Raw genomic sequence first — 25,972 nt, 5'->3', positions numbered from 1 at the left:
GCCTGGAAGCGCCGTTGAAAACCGAGGAGAGGCGAGGAGGAGAAATAACCCGCAAAGACAAGTGGGCGGGCGGGCGGGGGGTGGGAAGAGCAAACCCAGAATGGGGCTTTAAGCTTTCTGGGGCTTGTAGTGTTCTCGGCGACATTTCCAACGCCTTCTTGACAGCTACGGTGTTATGCTGTGACCCGGTAGGCGAAAGGAAGCGTTTTCAGCCCTTAGAAGCGACAGCTCTCCCCATGTCCCTCGTATATTTCCTGCGCCCTTAACGAAATAGGTAGTAGTTGTCGCAGAGATGCAGAGCTGGTGTGGCAAAAGGTCCACTTGTGTGAGCTCTCTGCCCTTCCAAGTTGGTAGGTGTCCTAATAAGATTGCCAACTAACCATTAAAATAAGCAGGCCAGGACTGCTCTTGCGCCTTCCCTAGAAAGTCGAGACACAGAAATCAGCTGAAAAAGCACAGCTACAGGGACCAGTTCAACAAATTTGTATTCTACTAGAGTTACGGTCTTTCCCCCAAAAGTTGAACATATTTTAAAACACCGTGCAGTGCAAACCTATTGCTACTTGCACTATAAAAAGGGATAGAGGTTCCCCGCCCCCAAGGTATTTACAACTGCACATCAGCTAGCAGTGTATTTGAAAAAATAACAAAATAGCACAAATTAATTTGATTTCAAATGCCTGGGGAAGGGAAAATTTGTGTTTGTTGAATGCATTTGCATAAGATGTAACTGTTAAATGGCAAAAAAAATACTATGTGCTGCTAGTCAAGGCCTACTGAAGACTCATCTTTTACCAAAATATTAGAATTAAAATAGTGTAAACTGATATGCTTGTTTCTGTAATGCCAGTGTTAGTAGTTTTATATTTATAGTACAGTGGTACCTCGGGTTAAGAACTTAATTTGTTCTGGAGGTCCGTTCTTAACCTGAAACTCTTCTTAACCTGAGGTACCACTTTAGCTAATGGGACCGCCGTGGTGCGATTTCTGTTCTCATCCTGAAGCAAAGTTCTTAACCCGAAATACTATTTCTGGGTTAGTGGAGTCTGTAACCTGAAGCATCTGTAACCCGAGGTACCACTGTATAGCTTTTAGGATTAAGTCTTCATAAAATCATAGAATTATAGAGTTGGAAGGGACCCAGAGAATCATCTAGTTCAACCCCCTGCAATACAGAGATCTCAATTAAAGCATCCATTACAAGCATCTACAAAAGGAGGGATTCTCTCCTCAGCCTTCACACCAAATCTGCCTGGCTCTGCTTTGCTTTGAAAAATGTATTGTCTCAAATGAAATGTCACTGTTGCAAACTAGATATTAAATGGCAACCCCATCACTGACTCACATGCATCAAAACATAGTTTGGTGCATTATGGCTTTTGTAGATCTTGTCAACCTTTGAAATAAAGGGTTGGGTATTATTGCTCTGGTCAGTGACTCATGAACTGCCATGCAAACTTTTGCTGAGGTTTTCCCCCCCTGACATCTGCCTTGCGAGTGTACTCACGATCCACCCCCAGCTTGTATTGACAGCTTGTAGATAAGGAGATAATGGCTCCTGTTGCTTTGTCCCTGCTGCTGCCAATCCAGCAGTTTGAAAGCATACCAGCTCGAGTAGATAAATAGGTCATGTGGCCACGTGACCCGGAAAAACTGTCTGCAGACAAACGCTGGCTCTCTTGTCCCAAAAGAGATGAGCATCTAATTCGACTGGACTCAACTGTCCAGGGGTCCTTTACCTTACCTTTACCTAATCAATGAAGGAAGTTAAGGATGCTCTGTGCTTTGTTGATTAATAAGACTTATGAGCAGCGGGGGGGGGGGGGGATTCAAACTGACTGTGTGAAGGGGTGTGTGTTGTTGCTGCCTGAGCAACTGGGACTGATTGCAGGAACTATGGCATGATTTTGCATGTGTGTGGCGTGGACATTCTCCTCATTGTGGATTCACTGGCTCTGTCACTGTGCATGTGTTGTGACTGGTACTCCTTGACTGGGATGTATGTAGCAAGAGAACATATAAAATGGGCACATGGAATTTGGTTCAGAATTTCTCATAGCTTTCTGCCTCTGACTATAATACTACTATTTTCTAATTTTCACAAGTACCAACCAGTCACTTTCCTCATAGAATAAATCCTGAAATGCAGAGAAATGTTAAACTTCCTAGAAAGTTTAGCATAGTTCCCAACAGCACAACTATGTTGCTAGTTCTGGCACTTTTCAAGCCAGAAAAAGTAGACAGATGTGGACAGCAGCTTTTACACAACCAACTTCCATTGGTTACATTTATTGCTCAGAAGTTCATTACACTTCTCTCTCTTGCACAAAGTTCAAGGCTAGATGAAGCACACATAGTTGTGCAGAAAACAACAACCATGGCAGTAGCATCTGGTGAGAAGAGCCCTACTGCGTAGCTCCATAAATAGTAGAAGGGAGTCTGGGCTACAATACACATCTTCACCGTTTTTTGGCTGAGAAAAGTATACACTGCAACTGTGTGGAATTAGTGATCTCATTCCACTTCCAAAGAGCAGCTCAGGTTGTGAGGTGGCAGCAACCAGATCCAGAGTCAGGTTGCCTTGACAGGAACTGCACCCTAGAGGAGGGGATCTGTCTTCTTCAGACTTGGGGCTGCTTCTTACGATGCCTCTTGCCTGCTTGGGCACCACGTTGGGCCCCCTTCATCAGGCCCTTATACTGTCCCTGAAGTTTTGCGTTTTTCCTGCCAGAAAGAGAGAGGAGAGATTAGAATGAGTACTGCCACAAGCACAGCAGGTACATGTGTAGTTCTCCCATGGAGGCTTTAGGTGCCCTGCTTCTGCAGCAAAAGCAGGCCTGGGATACCAGTGAAAAAGGAAGCTTCAAATCTGAGGAATATCCAGCAGAGTGCTTGAGATAAGAGAACATAGCTGGTTTCAAGCACACACAACTCCATGGCAGCATTTTACAGATAGAGAGAAATCCTGAACAGTGACACTGAGTTGCATCGAGTTAAGTTCTACTCTTAGTAGACCTATTGAAATTAAGGGCCTAAGTTAGTCAAGGCCATTAATTTCAATGTGTCCAAGCAGAACTAACAATGCTCTCCTATGCTCTCCCCACAGCATCCCCATATCATACCTTCTGTTAAGTTTGGCTCTGTTCAGTGGGATGTAAGCATAAGGATCCAGGCGGCCCTTCTTGATATCACCTTTGCCTTTCTGTAGAAATAGAAGGGAATCAGTGCTTAGTGACTGGAAGCAAGACATGGAAAAATGTAGACTTCCACCAAAATGGGCATTCAAATCAGCTTTCACAACGTCTATCAATGCCTCACATTCAGATCAATTATTCAAAACAGGATCTAGCTTAGAGATACAGAGATTCGTCTTTAAAAGGGAGCCAGCCTGCAGCCCTGTGTTTAGGGTGAGAGTTAATAGATACTATGAATCTGTACTTGAGTTGCTTGGTAAGTCCAATAAACAAGGCTTCCTATGATGTGGGGGAAAGTGGCTCTATATAAATAATCAACTTCTGGGAGTTATGACAATGCCAGGTCCTAACTAATCACATCACAATCTTACCTTTGCCTTGTATGCTTGCCTAGGTGCTGCATTCTTGCCAATAGGCCGATGGATTCCGACACCTCCAGCTGTGAAGAACAAACAATAATGGAATAGTTTCTAGGCTTCTCAGCTGTACAAAAATGTTTCTGCCCAGTCCACCACTGGACCGTCACAGGCTTGAAGTGCAAACACTTCCCCCACCACATTATTGTGCTTCAGCAGCACGAGAAAGCATACTGCAGATGGGCTATCTGTGTTAAGGTTTAACTGAGAGCAAGGCACAGCACTGAGTGGTTTTGTAGGATAATCACAACACATTATCCCCTGTTTCAGAGGTCCAACTGGACTTGAGCAGAAGTTGGCCATGGTGTGGAACACTCTTCCAGCAGAGATTTGGCAGGTATCCTTGCTTTTGACTTTCAGGCATCTCTCATATGTGTGGTGTAGTGGTTAAGAGCGGTAGTCTCGTAATCTGGGGAACCGGGTTCGGGTCTCCGCTCCTCCACATGCAGCTGCTGGGTGACCTTGGGCCAGTCACACTTCTTTGAAGTCTCTCAATCAACCCCACTCACCTCACAGAGTGTTTGTTGTGGGGGAGGAAGGGAAAGGAGAATGTTAGCCGCTTTGAGACTCCTTAAAGGGAGTGAAAGGCGGGATACGAAATCCAAACTCTTCTTCTTCTTCTTCATATGCCAGCAGGCCTATAGAGCTGATCGAAATGATTATTTCGTACTCTAATGGTGTTTTATGTAAACATTTCATTGTATACCATCCTGAAATTTTCTGAGATGGTGGTATATAAATAACCTTAAGCAGTAGCATCTCATTCTCTTTCCCTTCCCTATTACAGGGATATGTATCCAATGTGATAAGGCAGCTAAGTCTACACCACCAGCCCAGAAAAAAGCACTTACCCTTATACTGTGGTTTTGCATCAGTGCCCAGTTCCTCATCATCTGCTTCTTCCCGGAATCTGCGCTTTTGAGCCTTTTTCTGCAACAGAGTTTCCAAGCATCAGCACTTGCTACATGAATGAGGCTTCTCACTAGGGTCCAAGGCCTTCTCCCTTTCCTGCATTATCTGCTTGGTAAATAAGAACTGTATTTGACAGTCAAGCTCAGTTCCCCTTTGATTTCAGCAAGCAATTCACCTTGGCAACTGCGTGGGCCTTTAAAGAAAATGCTTGAAATTCCTATTTCCCCCCTCCTGCCCATGTCTCAGTACTTACACTTCGGATCCCGACTTCCTGCATAAGATCTGCCATCTCTTCATCCACTCCTGTAACAGAGAACAAAATTCAGCTTGAGAACAATACATAAAACATCTTTGTAAAATCTTTTGCATTTATAGTTAAAAGTATGCATTTCAGCTGTTCAATATGTTTTTACACATTGAAATGATAAAACTTTAATCAGAAGCAAACACCAAAGTGTTCAAAGGAGCTTACTCCCAGAAGAATATGGACAGGACTGCAATCATGCCACAAGCACACCAGAACACTCTTTGAAAAACTGCTAGTGCTTCATTTTTGTAATAATCCACACACATTTTGGTTGCTGTTTTTTATTACCAGGAAACAATGTAAGTTGGGTTAACATTTAACAGCTGGTAAGCCCTGAGCAACATATTTTAGATGTTCCCTAAGATATTTGGAGGAGGCACTGCTGATTTGCGTCGCATCCTATGGCACTAACTCCATTTGTGATTACATGGAATAGTGCTTTCTCTGTGGTGGCACCTACATTGTATTGTATGTTTTATTGGACTGCTTTATGTTTCCAGTAAATTATTATATTATTACATTATAATTATTTAATTATTTTAATGGAAGGGCAGTATAAAAATAGTTTGAAGTAAATACATATTTAAGCACATTATAATTTTACGTGAAGACAGTGAACAGTCTTAATTTGAAAGGGCTAAAAGTGTCAAAAGCCCTGGAGTGAATCACATGTTGAAAGTAAAACAAATAAATCACATGTTTACCAGCCTACATAAAGCCCAAGTTATCCAACTTCAAACAATTCCATCAAACAGTATCGGGATCATAAACGTATACAATATTGATACTATCATAGTGGAACTGGACTTCACAGCTGGTTAACATAAACTACTGCTTGGATACCAAGCCCAGTCATAGTTTGTAGACCACTGATGGCCAGTTTTCAGCTGAATACATTAGACTATCCACCAGTACCTTTAGCCCCTTCTTCTTCTTCCTCCTCCTCTTCACATATAATGAGACGGCCATCAGCTGATACCTTGAAGTCATGGCTGATTTTAGCAGCCTGGCCTGTGCCTGGTTTGGTAGCTGCATAAAAGAAGATCACAAAAGACTTACAAGGAGATAGGACAACTCCTTTATCTCAGCATAAATGATCTCCCACTTTCCCCAAACTGAAAAGGCAGATTGTGCCACTGTCAAACAGCTCCTTACCCAGAACCCTTTGGGCCACATTAGGGTCCAAGAAGTTGAGGGGCTCATCGCCTTCTCCCTCCTTAAGCCAGGCCTGGCTTTGTTGCCGTAGCACTTTCCTAGTTTCTTTTCCTTTGTGCTGCTTGATGTCATCTTCAAGATCAGAGTCCGAGTCTGCCAGGACCTCCTCCATACTGTAAACAAGAAGGCAAGAGGCAATGCAAGTAGTACTTACTGAGGGTGCAGAGGAACATAAAGAACACTTCACCTTCTAACGCACTTGCCATGGCAGACACCCCTCCTGCTCTAGCCTTAAAAAACTGTAGCTTTTAGGTTCAACAATGGCATGACATGAAGACAAAAGACCAGCACTACATCAATACCTCTCCCCCATGGGACGCTGTGATGGTCCTCCCTCTTCTACAGAAGTGGCTGCTGCCCGTTTCACAGCTTGCCGCTTGCGGTTCCTTGCCTCAGCCTTGCGGATATTCAACAGCACCTTGCGATACGACTCAGGAAGCAAAGCCTGCAATGGCTCAAACCTGGGAAGTAAAGATGGAAGACCAGTGTCACAGAAATCAGTCTCTCACGTATCCCCCACTACCAGTCATAGAAGTCAGACAGACATTAGACCAGTGCTTAACCTGTGGCCTTCCAACTGTTGGAACTAAAATTCCAGTTAATCCCAGACCTTTGGCCATATTGGTTAGAGCTAATGTCAGTTGGAGTCCAGCAACATCTGGACTACTATCAAGTGCTTGGTCATCACTCTCAAGGTTTTGTGTGCATGAAGCTGTATCCAAGATGGCACAGTTCAAGACAAGCACATCTAGGAAGCAAGTGCTTTGGAATGAGCAGTGTTTGAGCAATGTGATATAGATCTTAGAACTTTTCCTTCCTGAGCATCACAACACAGGATCTCCCCGGTCCTCCCGCTAATCCCAGAACTTACCCAAATTTGCGGATCATTTTGGAGAGGAGGTTTCGTAGCTTCATGCGGAAATGGCGTCTCATGTCGTCTGTCAATCCTCCTATGGCTTCTAACTGTAAGCAGAGCACAAGCTTTAGAATTTTGATGCCCCCCCCCAACCACACCTTGCATGAAATAAATTCCCTTGGTTCTCTCTCTCATGCATGTGTGCAAACCTGCCCCTCTCCCTGGGCTTCTACTGCTTCCCAACAGCACGATAAGTGGGACAACACCTCACCAAAGCTGGGGAAAGAGTGGATCATTAATTCCAATATATACCCATGAACTCTTGAGTCAGGAACTAGACAAGACAACGGGCAGAAATAGGTTCCAACAATTCAGGCACCTTTCTGCGTCACTCCCTTTAAGTTACGCAAACTAAGCTACTCTTATTCCCAGAACCTTCCTTCCTACAGGCTGCCCTAGTGTATTCCCTCTTCTCACCATGGTCTCCAAGTGCCGACTCAACAGTGCCGTGTCCAGGAGCAAGAGTGCGACCTTGAGGAAGCCCAAAGCTGACTTGACGACATCCCGCGTCCGTGAGCCTACCATGAGGCAGACATGCTGCATGAGCTGCTCCAGGGCATCTGACCCAACGTGTTCTGCAGTAGAGTAAAGCTAATCTTAGACATACTTCAATTCTTCAGATTCTACTGAGAGCCAGACAACACAGGGCTCGGGTTACTTTCAGCAAGTTTTCTGCTCAGCAGCAACCCAGCACAGGCCTCACAGTGCTTACAACTGGTGTGGTGCTTGGAACCCCAAGGGCACAGAGCTCTCTGCTCAGGATAGTGAATACAACCATTCATGTTACCCTTGGACATATCCATTAGCATGTCCATCCATGCAATAAGCTCAGTTCAAATAGCAGTCTCTAAACTCTGTTTGGTGCCTGCCAATTGCAGAAGAATTCTGTACTAAACTACTGAGGCTATAAGCATTATCCAGCAAGTTTTTGGCATTCAGATCTCTCACCTTTGAACTCAAAGAGCAAACGGGCAAGAGCGAGCACCGTGCAACTGATCATGGTGACTGAACCGGTCAAGCCCGCATAAACCAGGAGGAGATAACGCTGCATTCCATCTAGAGGGAATAAATGCTGGGGGTTATTGCACTGAAACTGCTAAAAGTAAGATACCAACTATACCACACAGGTGGCATTGGGGCTGAAGAGGCTCCCCCAGAAAATGGCTACAATGATGCAGAAAACCCAGTGTGAATGAAAGGTTTTCAAAAGAGGAACCCAGGCACTATGGAGACAATGCTAACATCCAGGTCTCTGAGTAAGCTGGAATATCAGAGACCAAAAAGACAAGAGTACAGATATCAATAGTAGATAGGCAATATTGGGAAGGGAACAGGCAACAGTTATAAGACACTGAATTAGGAAGGACAGAAAAGTCCCCATGTTCTGACTACTGAAAACCCTTCTTCTGAAAGCAGGAACCAATCTGAAATGTTAAATATGTTCTGCTTTATACAGCGCAAGGGTGGAAGACTGGGATATTCAAAGCCTCAGGCTAGGCTAAGTGAATCCTGCATTTCTTTAATTACTGTGGAATTTAATATCAGATGCCAAATTTAAAATTCTAGTACTTATGATTCAAGGATAATCTGAAAAATGTGTAGGCACTATCTGATGAGATCTCTGAAACAGGAGATTAAGGAGGATTTCTAGTAGTCAAGTGGTTAGACTTCAGTACCCTGCATAGAGATTGCCCTTTGCTAAACAGAATTACACAAAAAAATCAATATGTACAGATTTTCAGTTTGAACAAAGTTCATCCAGGTCCCAATTCAGCAATTAAATGCAAAATTTGGCTAATTTGGAAAAACTCAGAAGAGGTTATATGGACCAGTGATAAGAGGAGAGTTGACTAAAATTACTGGAATAAATGAAGCAGAGATGGAAAGCAATGTAAGGTAGTCAAAAATAGAAGGGGTGTACATAGGAGCCAGCACAGCTTTTGACAGGACAAAAAAGTCCATCTCTTTTTGGTAACAGCCCAATGTAGGCAAACCAGGACTCACCTTTTGGTGTGGGGCCAAAGCGCAGGAAAGCATGACCGATCTCTACAAGTAAGTTGTAAGCGTTCTTGCGGGCACCCACCGACACCTCCTTCGTGCAGAGTATGACCTAAATACAAAGGTACCTGTCATCACCCCATACCACCTCTGCCTCCCAGTTTTCAACATCACTGTATTATCAGCATCAGCTTTCAGAGAGAACTGAAATATAAGCCATTGGTCTAAAATGTATTACCAGAGCTCCAGCCAATCTATGACTTTCCCAAACACAAAAACTATAGCCATCAAGTTGACCTATTTTTTTTAAACGTGTGACAACAGACAAAACACTTTCCGCAGTAGGGAACTTCTTGTTCTGAGGATTTCACAAAGGCAGTCGCTATCTAATCCAGATTCAAGGAGGGAGGAAACATTTCTAGTTCGTTGCTTTTAAAAAAGAGAGTAAATCAGGTAAACCTGAAGATGGAGCACTGCAGAGCAGGCAAGTCAGAAACTGGCAGTAACTTCTAACTTTCAAGGACTAAGGCAAAACTGCTTAAGCCCTGCCTGTCCAAGTAAGTGGGAGCAGCAACCAACTACAGGGTATCATCTTCCACTGATGGGAGAATATATTTATTCCCTCATCGCAAAGTAGGAGAAGCAAAATTCCTAATTCTGAATTACAACAGCTTATTCACAGCATGAGAACAAGATGTTTGTAATGAAAAAGAAACAAGGCAAGCAAGGAATGAGAGAGGATTACCATGCTGCATAGCTACACTTGCCAAAGGGCTTGAGTTTGTTTGCAGCATGCAGGAGAGGAGAAAATTTCATTTATGGGCCAGAAAGATGTGGGGATATAGCAGAATTTGTACCATAACTTGGCTCTGTTTGGAGATGAAGATTTAGTTCCATGCATGCTCCCACCTCTAGCCCCAGAAGTACTATTTCTCCCCATCTTCTGCGGACACAAATGCCCACCTACTTTCCCCATTCCTTCAGCACCCTGCCTGCCACTCCCTTTTCTGCTCACCTCTGGCACCAGGGCAGTAACGAAGTCCTCATGCTCCACTGCGAGCTGCTTGACAACATGGAAGAGGCACTTCAAACGGGGCTGGGAACAAAGAATGGGAGTGTGGAGTTAGAGGCAGGCAGGGACAGCAATCTCTTATTTCTATCACCACCCGTGCTTCAGCACCCTACCCAAGTGTCTTCTCCCCAGACACCTTCCTTACCCTCTTGGCAGGTGAAGTGGCACTGGGCAAAGAGCCTAGCAGGGCACTCTGTAGCTCCTCCAGATGACTTCTAACAAAGTTTTGACAGGCAGGCCTGTCAGAGGCACATATTTCCTCCAGCACCCGATAAGCCTTCTTCTGTATCCTGTGGTCTTTGTTCTAGGATGATTATACCAGACAAATTAGTTAGCAAAAACAAACTGCATGCACACAAGAACAGAGGCTCTCAGCCTGCACAATATGGAAGTTGGGGGAAGAGTATTCCAGAAACCAGGTAGAGGCCACATCTATAGAATCATAGAATTACAAAGTTAGAAGGGACCTGAGGACCATCTAGTCCCTTTTAGATATTTTAGTTGCATAGGAGCTGAATATCTGTCAGTGGTTTCCATGTGGTTGAGAGACTGTTTAAATGTCACAAGCGTATGGAATGTGAGGGTCAATTACATGAGTCTTTTGCACAGAATCAGCATCAGTTGGATCATCTGAACATTCTCCTTGCTACACATAAAATGTTCAAGGATAAGCAGCTCCCACACAGCTGGGAAAACACCTAGGAGGTTACCCCTGTGGCCAAGAAGATGCAAGGATAGGCACTCAACATGAAACAAGGACCATAGGGTTGCCCAAAGCAGACAGCTAGGTTATTATCTGATTATGCCTGACCAGGATAGCAATGGATCATAGACAAACATGCCCTACTGATTCCACACAACTTTGGGAGCAGAAGCCAAGTAATATGGATAAGGTCAAACAACTCTGCAGCCTCCTTCTGAACAGATTAAGACACTGTCTCCCTAAATATAATAGCTAAACTGATTTTAAGGATGTCAATATGGCACTCTCAGGAAGAGCAGGGATCATGGTGGTCAAAGCTAGCAGGCCTGGAGCTTGCAATGTTTCACAGCATACACTCCAACAGCCAACTGAAAGGCAGCTCACCTGTAAGGAGGATTGGATGGTGCTATAGAGATCATGCAGAGATGGCTCATCTGCATAAGGGGCCATGGCTACAACAAGGTCCAACACAGAAAGCCTGCAACAGGGAAGGCACAGTTAGCAAGCGTGAACACAAAAGCTAATCTTTAGGACTCTGCTTCTCCCTGGGAATAGTACAAAGCCAACTACTTATTAATGCAAACCTACCAGATTCCACAATTACTAGGGCCAGGTGCATCCCACTCTCTCTGCCTTCTCTGACTTGCAGGGAGAGGGGAGCACCTGGGAGGAACAGAGGAAAAAATCCGGCCTCCAATGAGGTGCTCTGGAGCTTAACAGGAGTGGGGCAGAGAGGGGCTTACTCCACAGAAAGATGAAAACAATACTGATTTACATAGGCCTATGCACATAGGGTTAAACCACTGAGCCTAGGACTTGCTGATCAGAAGGTCGGCAGTTCGAATCCCCGTGACAGGGTGAGCTCCCATTGCTCGGTCCCTGCTCCTGCCCACCTAGCAGTTCGAAAGCACGTCAAAGTGCAAGTAGATAAATAGGTACTGCTCCGGCGGGAAGGTAAACGGCGTTTCCGTGCGCTGCTCTGGTTCACCAGAAGCGGCTTAGTCATGCTGGCCACATGACCCGGAAGCTGTACGCCGGCTTCCTCGGCCAATAAAACGAGATGAGTGCCACAACCCCAGAATCGCTCACGACTGGACCTAATGGTCAGGGGTCCCTTTACCTTTATGTAACAGAAAAGTGGGTAACCCATCTGAGGATACTCTTCTCCACTGTATGGAAAAAGATGGATCCAAACTCTGAGGTGTCCTTACCTAGTGAACTCTGAACTATCAGAGCTGGTCAGTTTTTCACTAGCTTTCTCTAGGAAAGCATGCACCATCTGCAATAGAGATAAAGAGAGTGTCATCCCCAGAGCTTTCCTTTTGCACCACACATACATTGTTATATTTGTATGCTGTCTTTCCATAGTTCAAAACATGCGCAAGGCAGCTCACAGCATGGGAAAACACATAATTACAAACATAACCAAACGCAGTCATAAACAATAAATAAAACATCAAAAAGTACACAAATTGAACAATTTCCACATAAATGCTATTATAAAATCTTTAAAAGGATACAAAAAAATCAGTATCAATAACAGTAGCACCCTGCCCCAACAAAAACCACTGAACTGAGCAGCCTCAGTTTTTGTAGGTGTCAGCAGTCATAGCCCCATTCTCCTAGCCCTAATGGGGAAAGGCCTCCCCCCACATGTTTGAGATCCACCCAGCTACAGACACCTGCCCCTCTCTCTCTCCTAGCACTGGCAGACCTTAGAGATGTGACCAGCTTGTATCCAGTTGGTCTGAAGCAAAAAGAAGTGCAACCATATTGGATCTGACAAGGCCTAAGAGAACTCAACTATAAAACCTCCTGCGTGAACACTTCAGGGTTAAACAATATTTTGATTTGTGCTTTTGGAAGCCATACTAGCAAACACTGCAGTCTTTCAGTTCTCTGCTATGACCTTGAAGAGTGAACATTCCAAAGTGGCAGATGAGAAGCCTTTCTAGCAAAGGGCTTTTCATTTTGAGATGATAGTCAGTGTTCTGCACATCCACCCATCTGCTTTTATATTAATATGTGGGACTTACAACAGAAAAAGAAAATGTATCTTATGTGTATAGACTGTTGCCCATTGATCCATCCTGTTTTATCACTACAAAAATATGTTAATTATATTAAGAGGCTAAAATAAGGAGAATGGCCCTTGTCTGAGGTCCAGCTTCGAGGGCCTTCTGGCAGTTCCCTCCCTGCAAGAAGTGAAGTTGCAGGGAACCAGCAGAGGGCCTTCTTGGTAGTGGTGCCAGCCCTGTAGAATACCCTCTCATCAGATATCAAGGAAATAAACAACTATTTGACGTTTAGAAGACATTTGAAAGCAGCCCAGTATAGGGAAGTTTTTAAGGATTGATGTTTTACTGTGGTTTTATAATTTGTTGGAAGCTGTCCAGAGTGGCTGGGGCACCCCAGTCAGATGGGCGGCATACAAATAATAATAATAATAATAATAATAATAATTATTATTATTATTATTATTATTATTATTCCTAGCAATGTTGTTCACTTATAGAGCTGGCCCACATGAGGTGATTGATATTGCTATTACAATCTATTACTCACCCTTCATTCCAAGGTCCCAGGGCAGGTTACAACAATTAAAACACAATATTAAAAAAAGTTTAAAATAAGCCCTGAAAACCAAGTCTTGAGAATTTGGAAACTAGTAACCCTGCTGGCTTCCCACTTTCTAGAGGAAAGGTGGAATGACAAAGCAAGTGGTGATGATCTCAGAAGTCTGGTCTTGTTCACAGAGCTTTGCTCACCCCTGGCTCCGTCACAGTCAAGTAGGCCCTTATAGTGTCCAACACAGAACGCCGCTGTACAGGGCTTTCGCTGGCACCACCCTCCTGGCTATAGGCATTGAATAGAATGGGCAGGAAGTTCTTTGCAAAACGCCCAACTTCAGCACGCTCGGCCTCTGCAAAGAGAAGCAAATATAGAGAATGGAGAGAAAGAAAGAAAGAAAGAAAGAAAGAAAGAAAGAAAGAAAGAAAGAAAGAAAGATGCTGCTGGTAAAGCATGCTTCAAAATGTTGGAATCGGCAGAAGACTCCTGCCAGGCACTCTACCCTTCTTTCTCCCCTCTTGCATCCTCAGCAAGAAGCAGAACTAGCACAGAAACAGCTCCAGCCACAGTGACTTAGCCAGAGTAAACTGAGCAAGGGTCACTTCCACGGACAGATCTTACCTGTTTGACAGCCTTTGTTAATTAGCCTGCGCAAAGCTTGGCACACAACGAGCCGCAGATCAGGGCGATCGCTGATGGCCATGCCCAAAGTACGTGCCAGTCCTTTGAAGGAGGATACCACATCGGTAGGCTGGCTGCAGAAACCAGGCAGAAGGGTCCAGATCTGAAAGACAGAGAAAGGAGCATTGTTACAAACCACAGTTACTCTCCAAAACAGGGTGCCAGACCTAGATGCAGAAAACACGCAAAGCAAAACTGTTGGGGTGCTGCCTCACCTGCCACTGCAGTGTATCATAGATCTTGGCTTCTAAGTTCCGTTTAGCCTCGTCAAGCTCTGTGGCTGGAGAAAGGTAAGAGAGAGGTCTGTGACTGTAGCTTAGTATATATGAAGAAGTTAACCTAAGGGGAAAATCAATGCACTCTGCCTGTAGGACACCTGGAGTTTGCACATTATATAAAATCTCATGAAATTTACAGGCAACTGCTGTCATGATGCACTCCATACAATAGATGACCCATATATTTGTGCAGATCTAACCCGTATCCAAAGCCACAATTGGTGCAGACACAAAGGATGAATTTCTGCTTGCTGAATGCAAACAGTACTGGTATGCAACAATAGACTATAACTAAATCCCAAGATGGAGACTTCAAATGTGGAGCTTTAACATCTGTATTTTTTTTCATTCTGTATTCCCAAATACCCCAAATCTGGTACTTGCTGAAGGGTAGGGGAAATCTCATTAGAAGCTGGATTTTGTTTTGGGATGTCTGGTGTGGTAGATTTTCTGATGGATTCTCCAGGCGGAATGTACCACAGCTCTACTGCAATCTTAAACACTAGAGATGGAGCTGTTGTCATGCTCTTTTAAGGTCCAACACTCAGGTCTGCTGGTATGTGCTCATGGTCTTGCCCATCTACACTGTCAGTTACCTCTGTGTTTTAGAGTGGCAGCCAGTGGCAGGAAGTAACTGGAGAAGAAGGCAAGGGGTGCATCTCGGATACTGTCTCGGAGTACAGGAAGGAGCCAGCTACGGGGGAAATCCAGTGTCTCCCTTGTGGAGGAAGCAGAAGAGAGAACAAATGACAAAATTAAGAGGATTGGGGAAGCAATGTACCTGGGTATGTTGGATTTTGGTGCCGATGTTCCTTTGGGAGTACTTTCAGCTACAACAATGCCGTAAGATAGTGGAGGTGTGAAAGCCCCAAGTAGTAAACAGCCTACAATCCTGTCCAAGAATTTCTGGTCTTGGAGCATCCAACTAAATGGCAAAGGCAGATTCAAATGCGATTTTGCTAACCCATTCTAAACAAGAGTTTGCAACATGCAACAGTATTCCTAATTAATGGAAGAGTATGGGATCCCAACTATTCTTTTCATATGAACCCTGATGCAGATGTCCATTCAGACAGTCACATTTCTATCCTATTCAGGTGGTAGCGAAATCCGATTTGAATCTGCCTATGGCCACAGTTAGAACAGGATGTTAAACTAGATGGCTTGATCCAGCTGGGCTTGTCTTATGGGAAGGTATAGAAACATCAGAAACCCAGAAAGGCAGAGATTATACTCACTCTGTACCATCAATATCTAGGGGCACAGCCTGTAGAACCACCTCGGGGCCCATAGTGGTCACTGCAGCCCCTAGAGTCTGGTCGAGCAGCACGGTGTGAGGAAAGTGTGGGGAGCCACGCAGGTCAGCTAAGGACTGTAAGCACTGCAGAAAAAAGAAAACGAAAGAGAGCATCACACAAGTAAGCATGTGTTATAAAACAGCCTACCCTCTTATAATGACTCCTATCACTGACTTCTTTATATCCACTGTATAACACACATTTATGCATCCACGAATCTCCAGCTCACGATCCTAAGAGCTCTAGAAAAGTTTAGCAACAATGCATCTCAGAAGTTTGCAGGGCCTCAGTGTCCAAATGTTCTTTTGCCATGGGGATCCCTTCTTGTCTCTGGTGGAACAGGGCTGTCACCACAGAAACTCATTTACCTTACACATGGCGAGATGGCACTGATGCCCACACACTTCAAAGAAAGTCTTCAGAACCTGCAACACGGAGGCCCATGCCGCATGGAATCGGTATGTCAAGCCCTCTTCCACTGCCCTGCAAGGAGAAAAGCAAATAGCTATTCAACACACAGCCTTTCAAAACCAGGATTTTGACCTCTTTCCCTCAACCCGCTGGGCCACTTCTTCTACCTGAACATCTTGCAGACGTGAGCAGCTGGTCCAGAGGGGGTGGCAGAGGAAACCAGCCCCAGCTCTGCCATGTGGGGGGCCACGCATTCATTGAGCAAGACCTACAACAAGAGGCAAACACACACACATAGACCTTTAGCACTAGCCCACTCTCCTTACAGCAGGGGTGGGCAAAGTCCAGCATGTGTCCCAATTGGGCCCACAAGGCAGTTTTCCTCAAACCATGCCCTCTTACCCACATGGTGACATAGATGCCAAACAATCAGGAGCATGAAAGTGCTCCAGTTATTCCTTGCCAAGAGAAACTTGTGCTGCCAGCTGACTGGCTATACAGCAAGCCTGCAGTGATGGACTGTGCTAAGGAGTTCCCCACCAGCACAGCTGATGCCTCCTTAAAGCAGGCTTTCGGTGAGTGCCAATCAGTGCTTGCAGCAAGCTGGCTGTAGGTCCAAGTATCCTGTTACATCACGGGGTTGAACTGAAGCTGGCAATGCAAAAGTTCTCTGTAGGTGTCTATTCACAAAGAGGACTTTTGGGGAGAGTGGGGTCGCTTACTTTCACTGAAATGCCAAACAAATCTTTATTTCAGCAGCACACAATTCTTGACAGCCCTACATGGTACACTTGGGAGAAAAGATGGGACAGTACCTTTAGGGTTTGAGCAGCAGCCGCCGCCACCTGTGTGTGAGGAGAAAGGAAGCAGTTCATTGCCGCACTGAAGAGGCGGGAAAGGTGAGCCCAGCAAAGATCCCACTGCAGCCTAGAGAATGGAGAGACCTTTTGTTATGGACCAGCTGGGGAGTAGACCCAACACCACCCATCCATCTTCCCCACTGCTCTCCTCCTTACTTTGCCAGATTGACATGTGCCCGCTCCATGACAGATAGCCAGGCCAGCAGAGGCTGCAGGTCATTTTCACTGGGTAAATAGTCATATAGGGCCTGGTAAAGCAGAATAGAGAGCATTATTGGTTGTTTACTGAATCTGCATTGTTTTAAAGTTGTATTGATACTAGCTCGTGAACTGCTTTGAGAAGGGTTTTTGCCTTGGAAAGTAGGATATATATGTACCAAAACGAGTAACTAAATATTTGAGCCCCCAGGGCTGGTTATGCACCTCCCACTCATCTAGCCTGACTCTTACAGTACTCACCATGATGATCTGGGCATTGAGTTCAGCTGGCAGGCAGGATGGGGGCGGCTGCGCAACGAAGAGGCTGTGGAAAGCTTTCATAGCACATGCTGTCACTAGCTGGGGGGGTGGAGAGAAGATGTGTAAAAATAAGTTCTTTTAAAAGCACCAGATACATTGGCTCCCCCACAAAAGCCAGTGTGCCAAATATGGTAATGGAGTGTCCCTCCTAAAGTGACAGGGCAATTATTTCCCATCCTTAAGAGGGACTTTAGGTACATAGGTAATTCATACCAAGCCCCCATTGGTAACAAACAAAGACTATTCATGCTTTCATTCTTACTGAAGCATGTTGGCTCTCCCCACTGGGCGGTGTGGCATCCCCTGAGCAGAGGCAGCACCACAAAGCCACTGTTAACCAACAGAAGAGAGCTCACCACATGGCTGAGGGTCATAACTCGAAGGAGGGTCTCGCAGCAAGATTTGACAGATGGGGCAGGCAGGCAGGGCAGCAAGTCACGCAGCAGAGTGAGTACATGAAGAGTGGTTGTGGCCTCTTTGGCACCTGGAAAACCAAAGAGGTCTAGCACTGCTACCTTCTCCAACAGAGTTTATTATTATAAAACTCACACCCCACCCTTCAGGGAGATTTGTTCCAGAGCAGCTTGCAAATATTAATAAAACACAACTCATGAATCTCCCGTCTCCAGTACCTCCAGCTTTCTCAATCTCTTGCACGCAGAACTTGGCAGCAGAAGATGCAGCTGGGTGATGCGAGGGAGCCCCATCCCCAAAGAGGAATTCGCTACCTCTCAGGATGGAGCAAACACCATGCTGAGCAGCCTTGCGAACCTGCAACCGAGGAAAGGGGAGGGAGAGAGGGTGGTGAGCTGGGCTGTTTACTTCATGCCCAACTCCAAGCAGTTACATACTGGAAATGGGCTGCATCTCTTATTACACTTTATTGTTAGCCCCCATAGACATTCCACATGGAAAGGTGGGACATACAGTTAACAGATGAAACAAAAGTGAAAGTTACTGTGGCAGCGTTGGGGTGCATGCTGCCAAGTGCAGTGAAACTGACTGGTTTGTGCTGAGCAGGGTAGGTGATGTGAACTCACCTTGGGCTTGACATGGACAGTAAAGCTCAGAATGCCATGAAAAACTTGCATTGTCACAGGGTAATTCCAAGCTACCAGGTTCTGTCTTCGCAGCAATGTAGCTAGGCAGGAGAGTACCTGAAAGGAGACAGATTAAGGATGGACATAGAGTGCTATCACTATGCCAGGAAACATCCTTCCATATACACGAGTAAGCCCTTAAGCCAGGGGTTCAGTTTTAAATTTCTGATGCATCTGACACCACTACCTACGCCCTTTATCTCTGGGCCTATCAACAGGATTCATTCAACCCAGCACTGCTCCACACACCTTGCTTGTGGGGGTGGTGGGGTGAAAAGCAATAAACCAAGAAGCTATGCAGAATGGCCCCTGACTCCGGGACATGCATTTTTAATTTATTTATATTTCATTTCTGCATTATTTCCCATGAAACATCACAAAGGGATTTCACAATACAATCACAAGGGCACATCACACTACATAAAGGATTCTATTAATCACAACAGCTGCCTACACCCAATATCCAGATGTCCCTCCTGCCCCACAGTTAGTCTTCTCCTGAAACACTTACCCAGCGCAGGGCCGAGGTGGAATCTCCACAGGCTTGGGAGCCTAAGATCCCCATAAAGGCCTTTGATGTATCAGAGAACTTCTTGATCAGCACAGGACCTGGTACCCTATTTGGGAGTTAAGAGATAGGAGGAGGCATCAATGTTAGGCAAAAACAATAGCAAGTACAGTCATACCTTGGAAGTCGAACAGAATCCATTACAGAAGTCTGTTCAACTTCCAAAATGTTCAGAAACCAAAGTGCGGCTTCTGATTGGCTGCAGGAAGCTCCTGCAGCCAATCGGAAGCCACGGAATCCCGGAATGTTTGAAAACCAGAACACTCACTTCCAGGTTTCAATCATTCAGGAGCCAATTTGTTCGGGAGCCAAGGCATTCAAGATCCAAGGTATGACTATATTCCACTACCCTTTGCTTCCAAGGAACTTTACTCTCTTGCAGCTAGGCTTAGTTTGGTAGCACCCTATACTTCTAAACTCCCAGTACATGAATCACCCACTCTATTTCAAAAGACAAGAGAGTCACCAAAGGCCCAGACCAGCTCTTGCACTTCATCACTTGCACAGTTATCCACTGTCAAATGTAAGAGCAACAACATCCACACTTGGGTCATGTGGGGGAATTCTGGTCATCTTATCTAAACAGAGATATCGTGAAGTGGTAAATGTACACAGAAGTGCTTGAGTGATGAGGGCTGCAGAAAAGATACCAGAAAATGAATGTCTAATAGATTCAAGATTTTTTATCATTAAGGACAGTTTAAAAGGTCAGGGACAAAAAATTGCTAGGGGACTTTTATTTCAGTAACACATCATATTAATGTGTCAATCAATTAAAAAGCAACAGCAACACAAAGTGGAAGGATAATTTATCTTGGGGACTCATTGCCAAAATACAAGAAAAAAGAGGTCAAGAGTGTAAATGGATTCACAACAGGGCCCAACGCATTCAATAGCTACATCCAGATCAGCCTTTGTCCAGGAAATAGTCAAGATAGCACTGAAGGTTATGCTTGCATCCTCAACTCTTCTAATCCTTTTCTAAAGCATCCTGATGTGGGCTACTGGTTTGGTCCAGAAGTACTTTTCTCATGTTCTTTGAACTCACCTCTTCAACACCAGATTCAGCAGGTAAGCAACAGCAGCCAGGGACTCTGGAGATTCCACAGCTTCCAGAGTAGTCATCTGAGGAGACATAGTATGGTGCAGGAAGTAATTAGAAAGGATGTTGGACTCCCTGGGATTGCATCTTGAAGTCTAACGGAGCACCTTTAGGTTATTGGTTTGTTTTTGCTCTTATTATGTTTATATTACCGTATTTTTCGCTCGATAACACGCATCTGACCATAACACGCACGTAGTTTTTAGAAGAGGAAAACAAGAAAAAAAAATATTCTAAATGAAACAGTGGATGTCTGATTTTTGTGGTTCATGCTGTGGCCACAGACATGTGATCTGACGGTGAGTCTGGGGTAGGCCAATGCAAAAATCCTGAGGATCCATGTGGATCCATGTTTGTAACCACGTTTTTGCACCACTGCGGCCCCAGGCAACAGTGGGTGCATGATTTTTTTGGTGCAAACTGTAGCCATGGACATGCTATGTGATCTGATGGTGAATTTGCGGTGACCCAGTGCAAAAATCCTGAGGATCCATGTGGATCTGTGCTTTGTAAAAACGTTTTAAATGGGGAGGGAAGGAAAACCACTCCAGGGACAAGGAGCACGCGTGGAGTGTGTGGAGAAGGATGCTGCTAATAATGCAGAAGAGGGGTATAAGGGGAGAAGGCTCCTCTCCTCTCCCGCTTTGCTCCTTTAAAGCAAGCAGTTTCTGCTTCTCTCCTCCTCCCCCCGCCCCCCAGCGAGCTGAAAATCTTTCCTGCTATTTCCAGCAAAGCGGGAGAAGAGCCGCTGTGTGGGGAGGAGAGAGATACAGAGAGCCTGCTTGCTTTAAAGGAGCCAACCAGACAGGAGCCGCTTACACTCGTGTAAGCGGCTCCTCTCCTCTCCTGCTTTGCTCCTTTAAAGAAGTAGGCTCTCTGTCCCTCTCTCCTCCCCATTCAGTGGCTCTTCTCCCGCTTTGCTGTTTCAAAGCGAGCCACGGAGGAGGGAAGCAATCGCTCCATAACACGCACAGACATTTCCCCTTACTTTCTAGGAGGAAAAAAATGTGTGTTATGGAGCGAAAACTACGGTATGTACTTTGTGGTTTTATTCTGTATTTTTACGCTATGAAACCACCCTGAGATCTTCAGATGAAGGGCGGTATCCAAATTTAAATAATAATAATGGCAACAACAACCTGGCCATATGCTGGCTCATGTGACAATCTTCCCCCACCTCCCATATTGTTATGATAAAATGCAGGATATGCTGCAGGGAGCACCCAATCATAGCATGCCACCACCAGTATATGAGTGTCAGAAATATAGACGAGGGCTGTGTTGTGGGGCTCAATTATTATCATGAGTTCATTGGCTCCCTCTGCAGTTGCTACCATGGATGCACCATTTTGCAATTTTCTTAGTGGTATATTTCCCTGTTCCCTAGGCTGAGTGCATATCCAGTGGAGCCTTATCTCACCACCACCACTCCGACTGGTGTTTGGAATTGTTTCATCCAGTGGGATTGGTGTTGGTTGTGCTTACTGAATTTTATTTAAGCTTCCCTGAAAATTTTCCTTGAAGGGCAAGATGTAAACATAGTAATAAAATAAATAAGTAATAAGCATGAAGGGAAGCAAGATAAAATGTTCATGCAAATGCTACAAGGTCTTGCCATTACTTCCTGTCTGCTATTTGCCCTATGACGGTCAAGTCTGTTTGTTTATTGGGATTATTGATGGGTACTGCGATCACAGCAGTAACCACACTCAACTGTACATATTAACCACACTCTGTACATATTAACTGTACATATTAACCACACATAGTAACCACACTCAACTGTACATATTAGTGACCTGAAACTTCCAGGTAGCTCCTGCCTGCTTCATTTCACAGTACTGGTACTTACCAATGCACCAAAATACTCTGTCTCACTCTCTACGCCACCCTGTGCTCGGATCACCTCGGTGACAGCAGCCAATACCGCACATATCTATCAAAGAATACAAGTGTGAGAGTTCAGATTAAAGCCCAAATTAATTTAACATTCCCTCACAACATGCCACCCCAACACCTACATGTAAGTATTGTTGTCCATCCCTATGAATGCTTCCCGGAGAGACTGAAAACTTCACCACTGATTACTGGTCAGCATGATTTTGACATAGATAAGCAAATAGCTGGAAGAGCAGATCAGCTATCTATAACCACTGTGCTGGGCTCTTGAGCTGACATGAGAGTAGGAAGGTTGTGTCTGAACTACAGATCCAGGGAGATGAGCGGTAGATTGACATTCATTTCACTTGCTCCTTCAATCTGGAGATGGAGGCACAATGCCCACTTTTCTAATTCTTGCAATCTAAGTATGAATTCAAGTTCTGCTTTAAATTTCCAAAATGGCATAGCAATTCTTTCTCCATTTCCCTCAGAACAATGAAGGCATCAAAGTGCCCCCAATATGTAGCAGGAAGCCAGTGCATTCATAATGTGCCTCTGAGGGTCCATCTCTTACATTATTACCAGACAGCCATCAACTACAAACTGTTCAATCCGGAATAACAAATATAGTGCACACAGTTCTCAGTTACGAACGGAGAGAGGCAGACTGGCAACTCTTATGAATATGATTACAGTGGTACCTCAGGTTAAGAACTTAATTCGTTCCGGAGGGCCGTTCTTAACCTGAGGTACCACTTTAGATAATTGGGCCTTCCACCGCCGCACAATTTCTGTTCTCATCCTGAAGCAAAGTTCTTAACCTGAGGTACTATTTCTGGGTTAGCGGAGTCTGTAACCTGAAGCGTCTGTAACCCGAGGTACCACTGTATTACTTATTAATATTGTAGCTTTAGGGCAGTTAACAATGAGCTAACAACATAACTGCTGCTTGTGTGACACACTGTCAGTTGACTGCTGTAACTTCTTTTAGTCTATCACTTTGGTTGCTTGGTATCCACTTTTCTGCATTCCTTCTAATGTATTGTTTACCCACTTTCTTCTCTGCTGGCCTCTCTTCCACTCCATCTCCTCTTACAGTCAAAAACTGACTTTTTCCTCTGCGTGCTTTCCCCCAATATTCTTTGCCCCTCCCTTTCACTGCCCTTGTGACTTCCTAGGAGTTGGCATTCAATTACCTCCTTGTGAGCCGCAGAGTTGGACTCCCAGAAACGCTGCACTTTATTGAAGGTGAGGCTGGTGCAGTCACTCAGTCCACTCAGGAAGGTGGCTGAAGATTTGTGGGTCTTAGCAGTTTCGGCATTGTCATCCTCCTCCATGCGCAGCTGACTCCCTTCCCCATCCCGTGAGGCAGGCAGGGGTCCTGATGACTGCAGTTCATTGTGCAGTTTCAGAGCATCCACAGTCAGGTTACTGTTTTCTGTAAGGGAAAGACAAACCTTCAATCAACACTGGGGAGGGAACACACTTCATAACAGATTGCTATGAGGTTTCTGTCCATATAAGGCCTACCAAGAGAGTCGCAAATGACAAGCCAAGTTGTTTCCAGGCAATCCAGAAAGGAGATTAATCCACAACAGGCTGGCCACGGCTTTAGATAGCTACTCACTGGCTTGGTATCAAAGTTTGCACAAGTATCCTTCCACAACTATTATTCCAACTTAACCATCAATGAACAAGCACTACAGACAGCGGTACTTCACCCATAGCAACAAGGGTGGCTGCGGAAAATGAAATGTCACACTTAATAGGAGAAAATATATACTTCTTGTCTTTTGTATTGTGTTATGGGGCACATAAGATGCTGACACCAGCTATATCACACAGGGTGGGTACAGGAATTCATTCAGCTCGGAAAGTTCCACGGTTTTAACGTTCAATAACGTAGGATAACTAAACAAAGTACATTTCTCCGGGTGAAGAATGCTTTTCTTCAACCCCATGATGCTATAGGCCCTCGTAGCAGATTTCTCTCTCTCTGAAGCCCTTCTATTCCGATCCCCCCTCCTTCTCTAAGTGCTTCCTATTCCCCCACTTATCCTGGCCGCACATACCGGATCGGGGAGCGAGCAAGCGACCCCGGGCAGCCAGGCGGTAGCGTCTCCCCTCCGGGTTACTGTCGCTGCTATGCCCCTTGCGCCAGCGCTTGAGTTTACTGGCAGAGCCGGAGCGCAACTTGCCCGAACGCCCCATTCTGAACGGCGCAGGCCACGAGAAACCCCACGTGCGGCTCCTCAGTTCCGCCTTGTTTTCCAAGCGCTTCCGGTTATCCGCGTCCGTGCGGAGAATCAACTTCCGCTTTCCCTCTAACGTTTTCCGCCCCTATCCAAAGAGGGAAAGGGGAAAAAAATACAACATCCACTTCCGACCTCGTTAATAACCCTCCATATGCGACGAAAGGGTAGTGGGCGTAAAAGGCCGGGAGTAGAATCTTAATGCTGCCACAAGTCCTTGACTCACTAGATGAGTCTGTTTGTCTGTTATGGCAGCAGAAGGTGTTTTCTTTTTTTTAAAAAAGGTGGTTAAATTGTTCACGAGCGTGGTGAGGATTGATAGCAAAAAGTAGATATAAAGCGGATTTCGAACTTGTTTTTTTTAATTAACTAAGAGTTAAGAACTAGTGTTTCATGCCATACTCGTTGATCCCATTCCTTCTTGACAATTATTCGCAGAAAGGCATGGGTTCCAACTCCATCTCTGCCCCGTGTTGGTGTATTGACTACAAACTCCCAAATTTAGAATCCCCTCCGTACCAGTGACAACGTTTTGCAATCGTTTTGCAGAGTTTTTCAGCCCAAACCTTATGTTTTGCAGTGGCCCCCGAACTGAGAAATTGATACATCAAACCGGGGGTCACGGATATCACCCCCAAACCCAATGTTGTTCGATACTCTCCAAACCAGTGCCAAAGTTTTGCAGTTGTTTTGCAGCAGAAACCCCAAGCTTTGCAGCACTTCCCGAAAAGCACAGTAAGAGATACACCAAACTGTGGTTTCTAGTTAACAGCACTCAAAATCCCACCTTGTCCAATTTACTCCAAATGGATAGTTTGATGTATCTGTTTCACAGTTTGGGCGATGTGGCAAAATGCCTAAATAACTTAGGCACCGGTTTGGAGGGGATCCCAAGTTTTGGGGTTCATGGTTAATGAAGCTAGATGTAGCACTCAAAAGTGCTACATTTTGTTTTCAAGAGCAAGGCTGGTGGGAAATATAACACCAGTTTGTCTTGTATGTAAATTGGGTAACCTGGAGGCACAGTGCCTTAGGCAGCATTGATTAGTGTCAGCACTGTGACCAGGTGCCTTGGAGGCCATTTATGGAAGAGTGTGCCTTTGGGGGTAAAGTCAAACCATTGGAGAGTTACAGCACCTGCTGTGTCTGTAGATACCAATACAGTAAATACCGTATTTTTCGCTCTATAACACGCACCAGACCATAACATGCACATAGTTTTTAGAGGAGGAAAACAAGAAAAAAAATATTCTAAACAAAACAGTGGATGTATGATTTTTGTGGCTCATGCTGTGGCCACAGACATGTGATCTGACGGTGAGTTTGGGGTAGCCCAATGCAAAAATCCTGAGGATCCATGTGGATCCATGCTTTGTAACCACATTTTTGCACCACTGCGGCCCCAGGCAACAGTGGGTGCGTGATTTTTTTGTTGCAAGCTGTAGCCATGGACATGCTATGTGATCTGATGGTGAATTTGGGGTGACCCAGTGCAAAACTCCTGAGGATCCATGTGGATCCGTGCTTTGTAACCATGTTTTAAGTGGGGAAGGAAGGAAAAGCACTCAAGGAACAAGGAGAACACGTGGGGTGTGTGGAGAAAGGATGCTGCTAATAATGCAGAAGAGGGGTATAAGAGGAGAAGGCTCCTCTCCTCTCCCACTTTGCTCCTTTAAAGAAAGCAGGCTCTGCTTCTCTCCCACCTCCCCGGCTTAGCG

General features: G+C 45.0%; 1 protein-coding gene and 1 long non-coding RNA gene across 3 annotated transcripts; one reads left to right on the top strand and one right to left on the bottom strand.

Annotated features, from left to right (window-relative positions):
* Positions 1-17: 17 nt before the first annotated feature.
* On the top strand, positions 18-16,866 carry LOC308477811. Of its 2 annotated transcripts, XR_013986716.1 has the most exons (5): positions 18-188; positions 3,881-3,947; positions 14,873-15,048; positions 15,522-15,681; positions 16,729-16,866. It is a non-coding gene; the product is annotated as an uncharacterized lncRNA (long non-coding RNA). The 2 variants fall into 2 exon arrangements; XR_013986715.1 differs by lacking the exon at positions 3,881-3,947.
* Positions 2,256-24,283, bottom strand: RRP12 (ribosomal RNA processing 12 homolog). Its single transcript, XM_081006737.1, has 34 exons — positions 24,075-24,283; positions 23,199-23,440; positions 21,974-22,057; positions 20,068-20,144; positions 18,963-19,068; positions 18,392-18,508; positions 17,984-18,122; positions 17,708-17,835; positions 17,292-17,390; positions 16,989-17,080; positions 16,788-16,899; positions 16,140-16,240; positions 15,930-16,044; positions 15,502-15,644; positions 14,860-14,981; positions 14,201-14,265; positions 13,926-14,088; positions 13,502-13,656; positions 11,945-12,012; positions 11,118-11,211; positions 10,176-10,334; positions 9,974-10,054; positions 8,965-9,070; positions 7,909-8,016; positions 7,378-7,535; positions 6,916-7,007; positions 6,347-6,505; positions 5,985-6,157; positions 5,745-5,858; positions 4,776-4,825; positions 4,462-4,540; positions 3,566-3,633; positions 3,123-3,202; positions 2,256-2,724 (listed from the first exon to the last, which is right to left on the bottom strand). The coding sequence occupies exons 1-34, from the start codon at positions 24,211-24,213 to the stop codon at positions 2,622-2,624; spliced, it is 3,891 nt and encodes a 1,296-aa protein (XP_080862863.1). The 5' UTR covers positions 24,214-24,283; the 3' UTR covers positions 2,256-2,621.
* Positions 24,284-25,972: the final 1,689 nt, after the last annotated feature.

The sequence above is a fragment of the Podarcis pityusensis genome (genome assembly GCF_964106645.2).
Source record: "Podarcis pityusensis genome assembly, chromosome: 5".
Taxonomy (NCBI): Eukaryota; Metazoa; Chordata; class Lepidosauria; order Squamata; family Lacertidae; genus Podarcis; species Podarcis pityusensis.
Note: the sequence above shows the minus strand (reverse complement) of the source record. Positions and strands in the feature narration are given on the sequence as shown.